Raw genomic sequence first — 22,690 nt, forward strand, 5'->3', positions numbered from 1 at the left:
ACGCATTTAAGTCATTACTCTTGTTATAAATAATTAAAGTTTAAGTGAGCAAAGTGGAAAGATACGTGGATACTCCGTAAAATTTTAGTCTACCATTCCGCATAACAAAGCTTATTGAAATTAAATATAAATAATTTTTTAGAAAAAAATTTGTTTTTATTTTGACTAAAAATTATGTAAAAGTAATTTTTTAACGTAAATAGGTTTATAAATAATGACTATTATTCAATAAAATATTTTCTCTATTAATGTATACACACCCAAGTAACCGTATAATATTTGCTCAGTTTTGATCAATTGCGATGGACGATTCAATCTCTATTTTCATTTTCTCTATGTCCAGGGTGACTTAATTAAAAGCAAACCCACAACAAACATCAAACGGACAGCGTAAACTAACGTAAAAATTAAAATAAAAAAATTATTGCGATCGTGTTCAAACAGTTGTACTTTTAGTTTGTCAAAAAGTTTATAACCATTCAACAAAACAATAGTTGTTTTCTACTATCTTAAACGTGACCTCATTTCATAACTATAAATTCCAAAATAAAAAAGAATAGGTTTAAATTTTATAACACAACATATTTTTTTTAATTCTTGTTTTATAGTAAGAATTAAACAATAAATGTCGTAAAAGTTGTTTTTTATAGTAATATTTTTTTTTTTGATAAATATGGTACACATATAAAATTGAATTTGATTTAAAATTGAAGATTAGACAAAAACGAAAATGATTATTTTATATTGTGTAAATCATTATGATATTAGTTTTTTGTACATATAATACAGTTAACGGAATTATTAAAAACATTATTTTGTATTTAAGTAAAACTTCAGTTGACTTAAATTAACTTTCCAAAACTAACTAAACTTTACAAGCCATAAGTCACAAAATTATAATTATCACAAAATTAATCAGTGAATTTGGTTTTATTATTATTATTATTTTTTTTTTTATTTCAACAAATGGAGAACGTCAAATGGATAAGCGTTTTAGAAAAAAAAAATGGTATTTTATGTTTTTTCTTGTAATCTAATAATCTCTGTTCGCTATTTCGACAGAATAAAATGTTAACTACTATAAAACCATTCGTTAAAGGTAATATAAAGGTAATAATGATTTATGTTGACGACAATATTACCGTTATGCTAACTTAGTAATAAAATAAGCGTCAATATTAAAAATATTGTACTATTTTAATGAACTAGTAACTACATGTAAGTATATAATATACATATATATATGTATGTATTGTATACAATATGTGTGTATGTGTAGTATAATCTACATCTCAAAATAAAATAAATAAAAGACAGGTATAAAGATCAAATAATTACTACTTTAAAAATAATTTATCTCATAAATAAATCGATTTAAAATTTTGGAAGATATAATTATACTCAAGATCAATATCTATTTCCAATACAGAATCCAAAACTAATATTTATAAATATATTCTAAACATGTAACGGATACAATTCAATTTATGTAGATAGTAATTGAATTTTATGTTGTAATACGTCGGGATTGTAAAGTCGGTAATGATTGAATATTAGATTTTTCACATAGACGTTTTACATATTTTTTAAAAGAAAATAATAGTAATATAGTCAACAATAACGACAGTAATATTATTTAGACGGTAAAGAACGTCTTGTTTCAATAGTCTCCTCTCTAATTAAAATTAAAACCATTTTGAATATTATAAGCAAACTGATTTAAAGTATTGAGCATTATATTTATGATATGATTTGACCACGATGTCATCGCACACGTCATAACTAATTGTTGATCTTGTCAAAAATGAGATACTTTCGGGGATAACAAATCGTTTTGCAGAAATGCGTTCAAACAAATGATACGTATAATAATGGTCTTTATCTCTTAATACATTTTTCGGTTGTTTTGCGCTATAAGGGGAAAGAACATTTCGCAACACACAGAGAAAAACTAATTAAATCTCCAGCCAGAGTATTAAAATATTCAAGGGTCTCTTCTCGGCCGAGAGAATGTGCTCATTGTTATTATCTCACAAACCACCCCCTCAGACCCATATTATTCATCACGGGTGGTGTTTTAATTTAGCCCAGGAAACCGAAAGAGCGGATTTTTCTTGTTCGATTAAATTTTAAGCCTTCAGCTTTATTTTTGGGACACGCTCAACAGTTGAACGAAAATCAAAAAAAAATTATATTATATAATATATATATATATATTACAACACTATATTATATTATTTATTGATAAAATTTAAACGGATAAATAATACGAGTATACGATATTATATACATTATAGGCAGGACCATTTAGAGAAGGATGAGGAATCAATGGAACCATTTTACCCTAAGCCATGTCTTTGAACAATTTCTGGGGCCGCTTTAAAAATTTCATATGAACTTGTATGTTAGTCAGGTATATGAAACATACATTGTAGGATTACTAGGATTACTCAGCGTTACCCGTTAGAGCCTATTATTATATCTTTTTCTTTATGAAATCTCATAAGTACTACAATTATCTTTATTTTTTGTAGTTTATTTTATTAAATATGGTACATTTTCAGTTATGTTAAAAAATAATAATTGTCGTTTATTATTGTCGCCATAATATCGAAATCAATACAAGCCTGGAATACAAAGTTTAATGATAAAAATACGAGTATATCTGTATTTCTTCGTAGAATTTTGTTATTACAAGTATCAACCTGATAGAGTCGGGAAGTAACTAAAGATATTAGTATGTCCATGAGCAATTATTGAGTGCCCAATAAATAAATGAATTCGTTATTACTCGTATTTGTGCGTTGTTCAGCGTTTAAGTATACTATTAATTTATTTTACTCTATTTAGTATGAAGTGGTGGATTTAGCGTCAGAAAAAGTAGGCAGTTGCTTAAGGCATCAAATGTATTCCACAAAACGGTGATAGATTATATTTTAATAAATATTGTATTGGTATACTATTTTCTTGATTAGAACAGTTTATGAACATCACCAATAATTATTGTATAGTATCAGTCTTCTGATTTATTTTTTTAGTAGTTATGTTAAATAAGTACCTACTTAAAATACGTTTTCTCGTTAATAAGTTTAATAGAGCGGAAATATAAAATTTGCCTAGGGACGGCAATTGTGTAAATCCACCTCTGTTAGTATTGTATAACAAATATAATTGACCAGATTATTATTATTTTATTATAAAGTTACACCGGTATTATTTCAGTTATAAGACACATCAGTTAGGAACTATTTATAATTTTTTATATTGTTTTAAAATGATTTAGGAACCCCTGAATTAGTTTGCTCCTAGTCCCCAAAATCTTTATTAAGACGACTCTGATTGTAGCTATACTTTTACTTAGGTATATGAAAATGTCGTAGTTCTGTTTGTAGACAAAATCATATATATTAAGTTAATAGCATTTCGTGAATACAATCATTTCTTATTTTTTAGTGATATTCTAAGCACGAATTTTCGATGAAGTTTCGGAATGTATATAATATATATGCGAAGAAAGTTTTTATGCCGATTTCGAAAAGCTAATGGCCTTGAAATTGCCCGCTTGCATTATACCGTTCTTTTATCGTCTTCACAACAAAATGACCGGAAACGAAATCCACAGTTTACCTAATGACTATACAATCTGGAAGTGCACTGGAATTACGACCGCCATTACGTACACCAATAATTCGTCACCACTCACGTATATATACATATTTGAAATGCGTTTCATTCCTGTGGAAGCCCATTTAAACGTATTACATTTGTTTCACTACCCAATAACTAATACAAATCGAATAGATTTCAAATTCACAGATTTAAATTACGTTTCTACAATAACATAGCATTAAATATATTTTGTCAGTCAAATAACTATTACCACATAATAATATTATACAATATATTATAATATCATGGTTCAGTGAAATTGTCTCAATAATTGAATGTTGTCCATAATTATTGTTCTTATACAATAATCATTATACATAATGTAGTATTTCAGATTTAATTCGAACTATACCTGTTTTAAAATAATTTAATTAATGAAATTATTCCACCATGAAATACACTTTAATACATTTTACATTGTAATTAAAAATGAATAATTTTTAATTCAAAGACAAAAACAAATCAACTATAACAAAAAGATTTATAATGTGTATTTATACTTTATAGTAAAGATACAAACAAAATAGATAACTGCATACTATTTGTTATTATATAAGACTTCGTTAAATTTTTAGTTTCACCAAATAATTGTATTTATTTATTTAATACTCATAAGTTATAAGCAAACAACAATTTGTAAAAATATCTTAGTATTAAACGTCGATTAATACGAAATATTATTTACTGATAAACCACTTGATAATCAACTAGAAACGAGCACATTTTGCCTGTACAATTAATTATGTATGCAAAAGATTAAAAAGGATAATAATTTAATCAACGCATTCGTGCGCTTATTCGTTCAGAGGTTTTTTTTTTAAACGATCATATGATTTAAGAGAAAAAGCTTGTTGGTTTACCAATATAAATATTACATACATTATGTATTTGAAGAATAGAATATTAGGCATTAAAAAAAAAATAATGTTTCAAGCTCAACATACGATAGTAATTAAATACAAATTTTATCAAACACTATTTTTTTCAATTGTAAATTTAAATACATACAGAGATATTTGGTACGTACTTCGATAGTTATAATGATATGTATATTCAAGATGTATTAGAAACAATTGAGAATAATTTAAGGACAACAATTAAAATGAATCTAAGATAATCACTCGTTCCACATTCTCCGGGTTTTTTTTTTTACATTATTAGCTCTCAATTTTTAATCACACCACAACCATTAGTAATAAAATCAAGAGGGTGTATGATACCCCAGGCCTCATGTTTATTGGTAAAGTTTTGGCAACAACCCTTTAGGATGTGCATCATGATGTTTCCTGGTATTAACCCTTTATGCTTTAGGGTAAAGATGAGGGATAGGGATCTAATATTCGTGGGTGGCCAAACTTTCCAAAACATCCATTCATCATTATACTTAAGACAACTGACGAGATAGAGAAGTATTATAAATAATTTCCTTCTTATTTGCATGTTAGAAATAATTTAAAAATATTATTAAGGGAGACAACTAATGTAGTTTAAATTCAATTTCACAAAAAAAAAAAAACTGAAATTTATCCCTCATTCTTTTCTATTATTGCAATCTTGTTTGTATTAAAGTTAGTAAATATTAGTGTTAAGTGTGAAATTGTAAAATATTAACATATAAAATTTTATTTTGTTACAGGAATATTTGCATTAAATATAATAAATATATAATATACAGTATACACACAAAAAGTAACAAAAAAATTAATTTTGAACAATAATGACTCATTTGTTATTTAAAAACCCTATTATCATTCGAAAATTATTTATAATCTGTATAATCTACCAACATAAATATATATATTTTATAACACAAATAAATAATAATAATATATCATACAAATAATTTTCTTATTTTGTATGATAATAAACAATATAATATGTAAATTTTAGAAACCAAACTATTTTCGGAGAGTTTAACATAGTATGGCCCACAAATATCTATAGGTCATTGGCCATTTGACGTACTTACAAATATTATAATATTATAGTATAAATGATCTTAAAATTGAACCTATCAAATTGATAAAAAAAAGTGTTCTTTAGAGAATGAATGTCAAAGTGCAAATCATAAGTAACAGTCCCGTCAAATATAATATGGGGAAAATTCCAAAGTACCATGTGTGTCACAATGGTTCTGAATTTTGTGAAAACGGTAACGATGAGTGCCATTATTACATTTTCACCCTTACCAAAAACCATGGAGATAAGAGAAATGTTGGTTGACGTTTGTCGGCTCGTTCGAAAAAAAAATGTCGTTCTAGTCCTTGTGACGAAAAAATAATAATAAAAAAAAAACTAATAAAGTATATCTTACATCAATATAATACATTGTACGCCAAGAGAGAAGAGATATGTGTCATTTTCTATCGCTGTTTCGAGGACAACTCGGTCCCCCAGGAAATTGAACAAATTCGACCCTTGGCCGAACATGCTTACAGCACGAACGTGTATTGTAGCTGTTAGCAAGACAAAAAAAGAACTCAATGAAATTGAAGAAAGAAAGTGAAAAAAAGGATTGGATTACAAAACCACGACACAACGGAAAGGGTGATTTATTGTATATCCCGCTCGATTACGTCAATCATTCACATTTCACATACAACCATACTGGTACAGTGGTACAGATAATAGCAATCTGGGCTGACATTATAAATTATAATATTTATTTTGGTCACAGCTAATTTCGACTTCAATGTTATTTTGAAAATTATTTGCACATTTGGGTTATTCAATTTTCTAATTATAATACAGAATAGTAAAGAATATTTACAGTTCACATTTTGATTTAAACGTTTTAAACATTAAATAACTAAGACAGAGGTGAGAGAGAGAGAGAGAAAGGTCAATGTTAAATAACTAAATAGATTTATTGTTTATTTTTTATCGTATTAAAAAAAAATTAATTCTTTATCTGTTATAGACGCTATAGTACCTATAAGTACTTATTATTTACATACTCAAAGTACTTATTTATATCGTTTATATATGTATTTTATATTTTTATTAATAAAACCACAAAAAAAATTCTATTTTAAAAATTGATATTATATTACATTATTTAATATAATTTTATTATAAATAATAAATAATTATTATAATCAATGATATTTTTATTATTGTGTTTTCGTAATATAAACATTCAAAACAACAGTAAAGTACAAAAAACATATACAAAAAATACATTATTTAAAACATGACTGTCACGAGTCACGACTCATACGTTTTAAATTGTTTAATTAGTAAAAATAAAAATGTGACCATTTAAAAATCATCAATCTTACCAAAAATAAAAAATGTTTGGACACATTCTAAAATTTAGTTAATAATAATACGTAAAATCTAAACTATTATACAAATAATAGATTATAATGTATATAGTTGTTTATAATACAACAAATAACCATAATATAATTTTACTTTAATTTCCTGAGAAAATGTTCTATTAAAAACGATTTATTTTATCATCAGTATATAATATTACCAAACAATTTCAAAAAGAAATTTAAACGATATTTTGCATGTATAGAACTTTATTAAAACTCAGTAAAATAATGTTCACACTACCGATAAAATATCAACCAACATCAATCCGAATTAAAAAAATATTAAATAAATACAAAAATAATGAAACTAAATATGGAATTATCTATAGTTTTTTTATAAATTTAGATCAACAAAAGTTTTTGGGATTAATGATTTTGAAAATTGATTCTTGTGTATATATTATAATTATATAGATTATTTGTTATACGTTTAATGGATTGTATTCAATTTTTTTTATTCCATATCTCTTTGGTCAATCAAAAAATTACATGATAGTAATAAACAAATAGTATCTGCCACTTTTAATTAAATATACGTCACACGGATTTATTATTCAATTTTAAAAATATATTTCACGCTAACGATGATTATCAATCGCAAAATACTGAATACCCCGTAAGTGTATACTGAAACTATAGAACAATTTGTATTCACGATATTTCATAAATATATTCAACAGTGTTTAGGTAGGGTTGTGTGCGCTCGGTTGGAAAACACTAATTCAATAACAATATAATTTACGTGCTAATAAATCACGACATAATCATCAAGTAATTACTAGGTACTAATATGTATGACTAATTTAGTATAAATATATAATTTTATAGCTATATTATTATTTCTTATTTCGTGACATTAAAATCACATTTCCACAAAAACACAAAATAACTATAGCCCATAAAAAAACTAAAACTTAATATTAGGTACGTCGAAAAAAATCGTAATATATAACGTTGCCACGATTCAACACAGTATTTTCGAAAACCTTTCGTCACTATATATTATCTACGGGCAAAGAGCAACACCGTGAATTATATATATATAAATAATACAATCTCTCTGACTCTCTCTATCTCTCTCTCTCTATTATAATTGCCTGTCGGGTGCAGATCATCGACATCTGCAGCATAGCAGTGCACTCACCGCGTTCCTTTTGCAATACGAACTATCAAATTCTGACAGTCCCCACAAATATTGATTTTCGACGATACGCGACTACTACTACACACCATCATCCGATATTATGTAATTATTATTATTATGAGCTTGAATTATAAAAGTAACGTTTTCGCACAAACGCCGGCCAAATTTCGGTATACTGTACAACACCGGAAACTTCATTGAAATTAGACATCCTTTGTTTCGCGCAGAACCGTATATAATAGTGTACACACCCGGTGGATCAATGCACGTTTTCCCCGTTTTTTCGTGTTGTCGCTAATATACTAGTATTACTATACATTATAGGAAAATACGGAGACCCACCCTATATACACTAGCATTAGCTAGTATACGAGTATGTACTAGTGTACTACTACTACAGGACTACAGTAGTATAATATAATAATAAACGTTTTAACAAATCGCCTAGGATGCGTGGCATGCCTATCCGCCAAAAACAAAAGCCATAATGCATCGCTGCCTAACCGTATTGATCGCCTCCCTGAAACAATTATCTCTATGTACGAGTTATTTACGGCCCTCTGCGGACTTTTTCTACCGTTTTTTTCGTCGTTTATTTTTCATTTTAGATACCAAAAATCCCACAACTACTTATAAACGTTGCGCCGACGACCAGACCGTTGTACGTGCGAGTACCGTCGTGTTTAGCATATTATATGCAAACAATAAGAGCTAAATTGTAGCCACCGCTGTTGCATTTTTATGCTCGTGCACTATGTATATATATATGCGCAGTACACAGCAGCGTCGAAGCCGGATTATTAGTGACAACTTACAATAGTCACGTATTTATTACAAATATAAAAACCACACTGGACGTGATGAACTAAAAATATTTGTATGATAATAATAACAATTACGACCCACGAAAAGTTTCAGCGTGATTTAGTTCGTTCATTTTACACATATATATCACACAATAATTTTAAATAATATTGGTACAAACATACAAACATGATAATACCACGTATAATAAGTATATTATTGCCTACATAGATGAAATAATTAATTACGACCAACTCGTCTAAATTCTCATTAATTTTCGTTCATTATTATTTTGAGTTATTACGCGTTACTTTCCAACTATAAAATAGGTAATAGTATTAAATTACTAGAGATTTTAATTATTAGTTTCACATAATATTTTTTATTCATAACTTATTAGTGTAAAACGACATACATAACACAAAAAATTAGATTCTGTCATCGATTCAATTTTTAAGATAAATATTACGAGTTGAGTATTTTTACGCGTTAAAATTAATTTTCAAATGTTAAAACTTTTTGTAAAAACAAGTGTTATAGATTTAGATAGAGACAGTTAGGTATTATAAATATGAAGACTAATTTTCTATCTTTGAACATTTATAAATTATCATGTTTGAATTATTAAAGGAATTTATTGGAATAATTTATGAGACTTTCATCGTTTAAAACAGTTTGAAACCTCAATGAATTTTCTTTGAATTTTTTACTTAGTTGAGTTTAATACAAGTGAAACGTGTTCCACATTAAATTAATCATGCGTTTTATAGCACAATTTCTTTTATGAAATCACGATTTAAATGGATAAAATTACTTAAAATAAAATAATATGTTATGTATATTTTATACTTATTTACTTCCAAATTTATACGAATAACAATTATTTATATTTGAATGATAAAATGTATCTTATTTAAGTGTTATTTATATAAATTTAATTTCTAATCAAAAACGCTATACTATAATACTACTATAATACATTTATGTTAATATAATTGTATGTATTATTTCATACTAAATAAATTACACATATAATGTACAGTATGTTCAGCTAAGAGATACTTAAATTCAACATTAAATACTTCATTATTTCAACTGAATAACTGTGAATGAATTTTTTTTTTAAATGTCTTAAGTAAAACACAAAGAATATTGTGTACGTTCAAAGTAAACAAATATACATATTACATATATTATACTTTCGCAAATATACAAGTGTTATTTTTCATATTTTATTTGTTTTTTTGGTCCACCAAAGCATACGATAAAATAGAACAACTATCTTGCAACTATTTATATAACAAAACACAAATGTCAAAATGCCTAGAAAATCTATAACATTTATCGTGATACAAACATCATGTGAAAAAGTGTAACGAAATATTATGGGGTGTACCCACATTGTTCAGTGTTTGCACGTCATGTGACTGACAGCATTGCTGCAACTAATCCAATTTCTCAACCCCTCTTATTTAATTTTTTTTACATACAAAACACATGAACCCAACAAACTGTCAAAACGGGTACTAATTGATAATACCATTAAAACACCTTTGTGATATACAAGTGTAAATACGCCAAGAAAAAATATCAAACTTAATCGTCAAAATTATATATATATATAACATTAATAACCAATGACTCACGAACAGTTATTTATTTTAATTTTATTATTTTTGCCAAGTAAATAATTGGTGAAAAATATATATGTGCCTATAATTTATAATACATGCACTACAAAAATGTTAAATCATTTCATATTTAAATCACCATTTAAAGTTATGATATAATTATTTCATTTGTTAACACGAATACTAAAATATTATTTCATGTCCTTTCAATAATTATGTTTGATATAAATACATGGAAATATTAAAAAGAAGGAAAACAATTTTAACAAACTTACCGCTATACTAATTTAGTTTCTTTTTGGCATTTAGCCACAATACTGATTTTTTTCTTCATATTTTGATTTTTCATTATTTCCCACGACATGCGGGCGAAAGTGTTTCCGAAATGAAGACAATATATAAAAATAAATTGAATCAAAATGAATTTCCACTGGTTCTGGGGTCGCTACTGCGTGTTGGAAACTTAGGCCACATTAGTCAGAAAAGCTGGAAGTAATGCGTACGATGACGAGGCTCTTTGTTGGTTTCAGAATGTTATTATTATTATACGTCCCTTTTTCGTGGCAACTCCCCTATTTTTTTGTAAGTCCGTTCAAAAGTCATTTTTTCCACTTGTCCCTTTACCGCAAAGTCAGAATAAAAAAAATAAATAAATAAAATCGCCGAAAAGATGGAAGATCTAACAGTCACTGTAGTTAGTATACATATATACTGTTATATTTTTATTTCAACCGCCTTCGGCGGCCATTACTCCTCTAAAGATCTCATATTCTGAACAAACATAATAGCTTTTTTCTATAGTTTTTTTTTATTATACACGTTTTAAGCATTCGGATTTCTTATCCTCCTTATGTACTTATATTTCTTCTTTAATCTCCAGTGTATGATTTAAGTTAAACGATAGACATGCATTTATTATATTTTTTTTATATCTATGATTTTTACCTACCGAATAATGTTAACCAAATCCGCATCACCACACTGTACGAAGTTATACGACCCGTATAATCATGTCGTAGGATGTCTTACGAAATTCAGGTAATACACTTGCTATTAATTTAATCATAGACATTAAATAAATAGATTAAAGTATATGTAATTTTGAATAGTAAATAATAAAGTATAGTAGTTACTGCTTCACAGATAACATTATATTATTAAAAGTTGATCAACGTTAAATAAAATAGATAGTCGACACACATACTGCAGCTACTATATTGTTGCAATTTAACTCTATAAAGACGGGTTTTAAAACTATAAGTACCTATCTACTGTTAATCAATAACCATTATACAGATTTTGTGGACTTTGTATTTAAAGTATTATTGTATAATAATACGAGTAGACTCTGAAATCAAGACTTTTACTATTTATACCAAGTGTATACCATATTTACATACAAACTTAATTTCTAGATAGCTTTTTAAATATCATTACTGGTTAAATATTGTTCTATAACTAAATAATTATTATAAATAATTAAATTTGACGAGAAAAATTGATTTATAAGACAAATCAAAAATTGATAAATAAATTAAAAGAATAACTATTATCCACGTTGTTTTAAAAAGTTCTTATAAAAACCGCAGATAATATATTTCGATGATAGATAAACTTATTATACTTGTATTCTAAATTACACACTATTACATAGTATTGCAACGTCGATGCAGACACCTAAAATCCTTATATATACTATAGTAACCTAATCCAGCAACGACCTCGCTCTTAAAAGGATTACGCTTCGACAATCTGAAGCAGTCTACTACTGACCCCCCAGCACATCCTTCGACCATCGTTAAATCCGTTATGTGCGATTTTGAATTACGACCAAAATGTTTATGTGTGTGTACATGTACCGCCTTTCCTAAAGGTCCCAAAGGACTCACTTTATCCTCTTACGGCATCCCCGTGACGTTGGGTCCCAAAGGAAAAGTCCCGAAGGGAGGAAAACATGGCTAATTGATTTTTTGTAACTAAAAAAATATAGTTAAGCACACATTATGCATAATTATAACTAAAAAATATTTAATCGTAAATATACTGTATGAATTACGTGATAAAATTTTTAAAATGTATATAACATAACTACTTTAAATCCTATTATACTACAATAACAGTATAATAGGATTTCCAAAATTCTTAAGACTTCGTAGATGATTATATATTTTATAAAAAGATAATAAAAATTACATTATCTGAATAAGAATAAACAGAGTAAAAAACATTAAAATACTACCTCATATGTATATAGATTTTCAATAAATATAAAAATCACTAGGCACATCACATAAAACAGATTCGTTTTTCTTATAAAAATAATTTATCTACTTAAACGTATTTATTTTGATCAATCGTATTGACTTTCACAATATACATTATAAGCAACTTAAAATTATATTAATTTTAAATGATTCACAAATTTTTAAATACTTTCCCATTATCTATACTAATATTATAAAGAGAAAAGATTTGATTGTTTTTATTGAAAAGGCTCCGAAACTACTGAACCGATTTAAATGAAATTTGGTACATAGATAGTTTAGACACTGGGAAAGGACATAGGCTACTTTGTAATACTAAAAAAGGGCTGTAAGGGGTTAAAATAGAGGATGGTATATACTATAACAGAATTAATTCAAATAAATAAAATAAAAAAATAAAATAATTAGACATATTTTTAGTATTCTAGCAACCGCTTAGAAGAAATAACAAACATTATTAAACAATTAAAAATAAATATACGTTTGCCGGGTCAGCTATTATTAATATAATGTAAAAAAAAATCTCGGTTTTCACCTGAGGTGATTTTTATCAGGGCAACGCTGGGTGGGACAGCTAGTACCTAATAAACAATTATTATTATTTATTTTTGTATAAAAAATCATATGAAAATAATGAGGTATATTAATAAAGTATATTCGCCAATAAATGTTAATTTTTTAATCATTAAAAATCTTCAAAATATTACGTTCAACATTAAAGTTTTTCTGCTCGACCTTAAAGTAATGCTATATAATATAATATAATATAATAATAATATTATATTATATAATGTATGTAAAATTAAATTTCAGTTTTTCAAGTAAATCTACAACCATATAATTGGTACCTATGCATTAAACATGTAAATAAATTAAATCATATAACATTTTACGTTGATATAAAATTGTATCAAATACTATCGTTATCTAAATAACAATATTCTGTTTAAGATGACTGCAATGGCAATTTAAATTTAATTCTATAATTAATTTGAAATTATGCACATAATTTTCTAGCTCAAGTATTAAACATACTATAGTGAAACATCCATATACGTACTTAATAGACGAGCTTAGTTTAAATTAACGAGAAAGCTTTGAAATATATTAAGGCATCAAATAATAGATTAAAAGATAATACTTAATAGACCGCGCCTTGATTAAAAGTACATGCACGTGTATGTACATTGAACATGTGATGTGAAAGCAATAATATTTAGTTTTAATATATAATATTATAATTTATTATCAGTGCTTTAAGGAGTTAAAACATTTATTCCTTATCAAATTCTTTGTATAATAAGACCATAGGATCAGCTAAATAATTTATTTTAAAAGTTAAATCTATTTATTTATAACTTTGAGGAAAATTTCTGTCAGTGAATTGAATCTAGATAGTACTTTTGGAAGGGAAAAATAAAAAAATTCTTATACTTTAATAATAATAATAATAATTCGGAAAAAACGGACATTTTTAAAAAATATAATAATATTATTATTAAAATAATTGCTTAAAAAATAGTTTACCAAAAATTAAGACTGTCTTCGGTCACATGATATTGTGATTATTTTCATGATTTATAAAATAATTTAAATATAATATATTCATTAGTTATTACTCATTAGTAATAACGATGATTAAAATTTAAAAAAATAATATAGTTTAATTTTTATAGCCAAAGTTGAAATAATTCAATGAATAAAATAAATTTCAGAATATAATATAAAGTTAAATATATTATTATATTATAGCAATAATAAAAAAAAATCAAAGAAATAATGTGATTATTATAAATCTTTAATTTTATTATTTAAATCCTCACATATTTAAGCTTTTTAATTTGTTTGCCTGTCTCTTTATGATATTTTTTTTCTTATTTTCATAAGAAATTAAAAATCTTTTATTAACATTTTTAGCTATATAATATGCTTTTAATATTTCACAAAAAGCACAAAATGATATTTTAGATACGAATATCTAACACGCTTATCTAGTGGTGGACCACGAAAAACTATCTTATTTTTAAACTTTTAGAGTTTATTTACACATTATATTGTTACTATAAATAGTATTTATATTTTAAAATATTGCAATGCATAACGCACAAACTTATATTATACAAACAAATATTTGGGAATTTTTCAATTTCTCTATGTTATTGAAACAATATTGTTTTCGTGTTATAACGTTGAATTTCTAAGAAGTTCATCATCAGAGTTTATTTCTTATTCAATATTTCCGAAGGTCTTTTCAATTTTATATTGACTGCTATAGAGCTATATTGTTCACAGCACGTTCCAATTTAATAAACAGTGTGTCGTGAGAATAATGGACACACACTTTTATATTTTCCTTTTTATTCAACAAAAAGGTTCACCTATAAGAAGAAAAAACTCAGACCTTCATTTTTGAAAGATTCGATATCATTCTTTCAAAATGTCTTAGAATAATACTGAAAAATAATAATATATATATAACTATCCAACTGGCATTTATAAATATTATTATATTGTATCACAAGCTATTAAAAGGCTATATATAATGAATAAATCCAAAGACCCTGATGTTTCCTTATTTCAATTCAATAAATATAAATACACATATAGGTTTTTACCGCTAAAAGCAAACAAAACGATACAAATATCTACTTATATATAAAATACTGTATTTATAGTTAATACAGTACTGTACATATCACAACCGATATAATAATGGTAATAAAATAATAAAGTTTACAAGAAGATGACGTCTATCGTACTGTATAACTAATAATTGACATAATATCCAAACACATACAAATAATATCATCTAAGCCTATAAAATCTGCAAATTTATGTACACAAGTTTTTAAATTGTAATCAAGAATAAACAATAATATTAATAATATTAATTTAAATACGAGGTTAAAGATTCTTAAGCACAAACGCATTGAAATTGCCTAGCTGTTACGCCGACATTTTGCCACAAGAAAGCAAAAGAGTAGATTTCTCTTGGGGTTATAATTTCCATTACTCCAAAATGTGTAATCCTTCACCTAAGCTCACGCAAAGCTTTCAACTAATAACCCATTACTGTTGATCTGGATTACAATATATAATCATAAGTCTCTTCAAAAACCAATACATACTTAATATATTAAATGTGCTGCAAGAGCCAAAAGCCAAAACTAAATTAATAACAATTAAAATGAAAAACAATTATTTCAACTTATTATTTTGTTCATTAAATCTCTTTGATATGTGTTTCAATAAAATAAAATCCATACGATGAAACCTCTATATTTTTAAAGGTACTAAACAAAAAATTATTTGTTATTTAGGATTTTTTATAAACTGGCGATTGGCTGTAGTATAAATAGTATAATATAAGTATATTAATGTATTATAGACATCGATAATACGTGTACGCATAATTTAGATTTGTTGACTTAGAATTATTATAATTCGGCGAAATATAGTTTATTATTTTAGTTTTACATATTTTGTAACAATATATTTTTTTTTCCATTTTTTATAACATTATTTAAGACTAACGAACGTCATAGTAATTACTAATTCAAACCATCGTATAAGCTACAAATAACAATATAGGTAATAATATAAGCGAATGTGTTTGTCTATTATAATTTATAATAATATATCTTTTATATTACGAGTTGTTGGTTATTATTATTATATTTGTAAACCATAATACGACTAAATATAACTTTTTATATTTTATTATTTTGAAATCGATAAATATAATTTAATCAATTATTACTCGTATCGTTAATACATCTATAAAAACTTATAGAATTTCTACAAACGAATAATATTCATACTTTATACTATATTATAATATTATTAATTATTAAAAATATCTGTTCATTTAAATAGTTTATATTTAAAAAATAATAATCACATTAGCGCTTTCTATCAATATTACCTTTAGGTAGTCTTGTTTTTCATCACCGCAATCTATTGGAGACTTTACAAATTCAATGCGGCCACCCTCGATACAAATATTAGGGGTAGTTGTATTTCCACCGTTGACAGTCGCCATTTTCTTCCCCGAAGCTCCACCAATAGGTGGCGGCACAGTTTCCAGTTTTCCATAGCCTACAGATGCTGTATCTGACGATACTAACACCGGCTTTAAAGTTTCGTATGTTACTGAATAATGTGAGTTGTTATCACAAACCGGAAACATTTGTCTAAAAATAAAATAATAATTATAAACTTTTAATTATATAAATATCAAATAAGTACAAAAAAATATTTTTTTAAAGACAATTTACTAGAAAATAATCACAACAAGCTACCAATTAAAATAGTAATTTCAAAGTGAAATCTATTTGTATAAATTATATTCTGACTCAATAATCAATCGCAGTTCAAATAAAATATTACAAAAAATGTATATAATTCAATTTATAAACACTAATCATAATTAATTTATTAAAAGAAATAAAAAAAAAAATACTAAAGCTGATAAATTAAAAATTTACAATATAGGTACGTAGTATTTTTATTGTCATTATAAAGAATGCATTGTAAACTAATAACCCAAATTGTTAAAGCTCTACCAAGAATAATTATGATAAAAAAAAAAATATAAAAATTAAAGCACGTTAGTTTTTTTAAAACAAGTAATAATATATTATTAAGTATTAGGTTTATGAAAAAAATAAATAGGTACTAAAAAGTCCTATTAAAAAAAATGTGTCGCATCGCATATCAAAACGATACATTAGTAAACATATAAGATTTGTGTAATCATGTTAAAGTTTATTTTTAAAAATACTTTAAATGTATGCTCTACTTTAAACAAACCAATTTAATTTAAAAAATCACTATCTGTAATTGTTGTACTGTAATAGTTATTAACTAAATTTTCTAAAAAAAAAAAAATTAAAAAATATATATTATACAATTTTAACTTCATTTTAAATTAGTTTATGAGTACCTAAATACTTTATTAATTGTTATAGATAGATATGTACTTGGTAAATTTTTTGCTATTTATTGAAATTAAGTATTAATTGGTTTTTATTATCAACATGCCTTTTGTGATATCCATTATTTAATTTAACTACTAATGTAAGAACTATTGTATAATCATAAATCTATAAACAAAAAAAAAAAATATTATACCTGATTTAATTATATAACTAATATTTGAATAATAATCTAATTATTTATAAAAATGTTGGTCTATTATTGGTTTCAAAAAGTTTTCCTTCGTCAATATATAAAACAGTTTTATAATCACACTCACATAAACATTACAGCTTCAGAATATAATATAAACTGATATCAAACATTAAATACATCATGTTGTAAGAACGCCAACTTAATATTATGCGTTAAATTTCAACAATTGATTGATTTAAGTACCTATATAAAAATGCATACTATGTATTGCGTAATATCTCATTCACATTCAGATAAAATTGCATATAGGTAATATATAGTACAATTTTATGTATAAATATATTATTAATTAATTTTATATTCATACATGAATCGATATTATTTTTAACGAAAATCGAATACGACTACCATTCATAACGTAAGTGCGCAGGATGAATTATTAGGCAATGCACACTCCATTTTTTTTTTTTATTTGATTATGATCATATTTATTCAAATTTTAATTACTTCTATTTATGAGTACTGAATAGATTAAGATTCTAAAATCAAAGATAGTTTAATTTGTATGATATTAAGAAGTGTACTGTAGTAGTGGAACAAACTTCTTTTTTCACATAGAACACCCTTCTTTAATGTACATTACAAAGTAGATGATTTTTTTTTTAATACATTTTATTTATTTAAATCAAAAATCGAACGATCGAGTAGTTTTTAATGACTAAGCTTAGCATATAATATAGTAATAGGATTGTAGGATTATGTTTTAAAGTATTACTAATTACTATTGATACATTAGAACCTATTTTATAATTTATGTTTAACCATTATTAAAGATAATTATCCTCAGTACAATAATTTACTGTAGCTCATACATTTTAACAACTATGAAACTAATCGTTTTTTATGTCAACATTATCAAAAAAAAAAAAAATCTGAATACTGAAAAAAATGGCGGTTCTCATTTGAAAAATAAAAAAGCTTGTATTGTTTTTGTGGCGATTCAGCAGTATTTTATACACTCCTTAAATTATATAATAAACCAATTATCTAAATAATATAGCTGTTAAATGTATTAAAATCTCCATACATTTATAATTTTAATATATTATTTAAGGACAAAATGGGTTGAGAATGCTTAGTGAATCATTCTATATAATATTATGTAAACAAGCATCAAATAAAAATATGTTTAAAATAAATAATTATTTTATTAATAGTATATATTTACATCATTTTTTCGCCAAATACACGATATGATTACAGCAATATCGTCTTACCAAACAAACAAGTTGTTGTCGATATCTATGTAGACAGAGTCGAATACATCAAATACCAGTATACTATTATATAATAATATAATATTATTGTCTATAAGGATCATAATATTAATATGTTATGTATTACTGTTATAATTCACCTACAATTACTATGATATTATCGCTACCTATTTTATAACACGTAATAATATTAATGAAACATTGAAACACACACTATCGTATCAATTCTCATATTTCACGTTTTAACCTTCAGTCATCACTTGACAGTAGGTCTACAATAGTATAATACCTATCCGAGAAAAATTAATTTATGCGATCGAGAAATTACAAAGTCGTTAAGTACGCGACTACGTGGGTACAGAAAAAAGAATTTTATAATATAATTTAAACATGGTAATTATATAAATATTATTTTTTAATGAAGGTAACAAGCATATTAATATTATTTTATATTATACAGGTTATCCCGTGAGGATTTACTCATTGCAATATCTCCTGAAATAATAGATATCATAATTCTGGTTTTTTAATAATATTCACAGAGACAAGAACTACAAATATTTCATGTTTTAATTTATTTTAATTATTCTAATAAAAAAAAAAAAATGAAGGTAACCATTTTTAAAATTTATTTTTCTGAAAATATTGACATTTCAATATTTTAATTTCATTAATCTCCTAATTTTTAATATTTTTTTTACTTTCAAAAAGAACACTGAAAGCGTTCGTCGGCCGTGCTAGCACGCGAATCATATGTTTGATATAATATCACTATCGTATTAAATAATTCACAGTTTTTTTTTAAAACTATAAAAAAATATTAAAAATCGGAAAATTAATGAAATTAACATGTTGAAACGTCAATATTTTAAGAAAAATGAAATACAAAATGGCTACATACAATTTTTTTGAAAAAAGTTATATTAAAAATATATTTTTTAACTGTTTTACCAAAACATTAAAATAAATTAAAACATGAAAATATATTTATAGTTCTTGGTCTTGTGGATACAATTCTGTTACCCTAGATTAACATTGAGATTGAAGTGGCCGATTGTAATGTGACAATTTTCTGCAACAATTTTTCTTATTTTCTATATTTTATTGGGCACAATCAAATTATACATAGCAAATCAATTTTCAATTGATATATGACTACAATATAATATGTTATCATCTAACAACCACAAAATAGTGAAAGGTATATATAGTACGGGATCGTGAATGTCAAGAAATAAGATCGTATTGTCCTCGTGCGAAAAAATGAATGACTTTCATCGCATAATTATTATACCTATAATACCTACCTATATTATATTGTGTATAAATGTATAATATACAACTGAGTGTCATTACAAAGTCGTCCGTAAATAATAATGTAATAACGCGAGTTTCATAAATGTAGCTTGTAGCCCAATCAGTTTAAAATTATATTAATATAATTATAATTTCCTAATAAGTGCACATACGTTTAAATACATTTGTGTGTGTACATTTTAATAATTATACCATTATAGTTATCTAGCATACATACTACTGTTACGCTTTGTATTTACTCAAGAACAATAATTGTATTTCAAATAAGAATGAAACAACATACAGTTTTAATATCCTGTTTGTTTTATCCCATCAAAATAATTAAGAGCAATAATGTTCAACTCCGGAATGGAACAATCCCATGAACATGAAATAAACAATATGTAAAACTTAAACACTACTACAGTATACAGCGTTATAGGTGTATAATAAGTAATGTAAACATAGACACTTTTCAATTAGCTGATCTATATAAACTACAAAGGAACTATATAAAATAAATTATTAATTAAAATAAAATAAATAATGCCATTCATTTATATATATTATTCTTAACACATCGACAATAACAATTTACGTGGATCTTTTACAATTATAATTTGTTTCCGTTAACTTAATTCGAATAAATAATCAAGCAAAATTTAAACGGTTTAAACATTCAGTATGAAACAATTACCATTTTTATTGACTAATTATAAATATTAGAATCTACCTACACGGACCGAAAATTTAAGGTTTATACTTTGGTTGGATCATATAAAAAAAAATCTTAAATTTAATATTTATATCTTAATAATTTCAGAACTATTGTTTAGAACATCGTGTATGGTGACTAATTTCTACGAGGAAAATATCATATTCAAATAATAAAACTCTTTTCACTTATTGATATGGTTATATAAAATATAATAATTATTATGATATGTTTTACAAGTAATCTTATACGTATTGTCAAATTGAATTTCTTTAAAGTATCTGACAACGCGCGCTTATTCTTAATAACTATATTATTACCTCATATTATATAGAGGTACATCGAAAATTATCAGCGGTAATTATATAAATTACAAAACTATATGAACATATACGGTATTTCCAACGTGAATCAAATCCAAGCGAATATTATTCGTATTAGAATAAAATTATCGTAAGAACCAAAAGCGTAACCCTACTTTTTATCATCCATTTTAAAAGTGAAACGTACACGTCGGGATGTCGAAAGGTTTATTATGTTCCACGTAGATATACACGTAGGCCTTCCACGTTTTTCAATACGACGTTGTAGTTAAAATTAAAATAAAACATGCGGACTGTGCGGAGTTTTGCGTAAATTATTATACGATAAGCCGTGCGGTAAGTACAAATACGTATAATTTAATTGTTATCAATCGTAAACCTACACCGAGTCATCTTCGTTTTATTTTTTCACTCCGTGTACATTAAATGTATACAGTGACGGCATAATAATAATGTATGACGATTATAATATATAATATAATTATGTTACATAAACGCGTATCTGTATGAAATAAATAAATAATAATAATAAAAAAACCACCGATGGCAGTGTATAATTATTATTATTATTATCAGAGGTAATGGCCGAAAACTCACACGCTGCCGCCACCGCCGCCGGGCCACTCGATCGATAAAAGTTATGTCCGCTTCACAGTATCCCCGCGCGCGCAGTATACGATCCATACTAAAGGTCAGCCCTGTTGTTTGCGAGGCGTAAACAAAATTTACGATTCAAGGTCGTCCAGTCGTGTATCCCTCCCGATTCTCCCCCAGGGCCTCGCCGCGCAGTCCTAATCCAACAGCTGCTGCACACTAAGCTCTATATACTCGTATAGTCACACAAATAATCCTATACATAAACGTAGGTACAACCTACTATATTTTAATATTATTGTCCTATATTATACAGGCGCACAACATGTAATTCTATAAATATACATATTTTGTACATCCGCGAGTCTGCGAAATCGTGACATATGCGTGCATCATGTCCGGTGTACGTGATAAAATAAAATATATACTTAATACACGCTGCCGTTTCTATGTGTATGATACAATATTATCATATAATTCCAATGGTTTGATTTGACAAATAGCATAACGTGGAAAT

The 22,690-nt window shown here is 25.8% G+C and overlaps 1 protein-coding gene across 4 annotated transcripts in view; it reads right to left on the bottom strand.

The window, feature by feature from the left end:
- Nucleotides 1–22,690, bottom strand: part of LOC132923468 (uncharacterized) — a 206,987-nt gene that overhangs the window by 145,264 nt on the left and 39,033 nt on the right. For all 4 annotated transcript variants that reach the window (XM_060987478.1, XM_060987476.1, XM_060987475.1 and 1 more), the window contains one exon: nt 16,761–17,028. In XM_060987478.1, coding sequence (XP_060843461.1) covers nt 16,761–17,028 — 268 coding nt within the window. The remainder of the gene's footprint in view (nt 1–16,760; nt 17,029–22,690) is intronic.

The sequence above is a fragment of the Rhopalosiphum padi genome, chromosome 2 (genome assembly GCF_020882245.1).
Source record: "Rhopalosiphum padi isolate XX-2018 chromosome 2, ASM2088224v1, whole genome shotgun sequence".
NCBI lineage: Eukaryota > Metazoa > Arthropoda > Insecta > Hemiptera > Aphididae > Rhopalosiphum > Rhopalosiphum padi.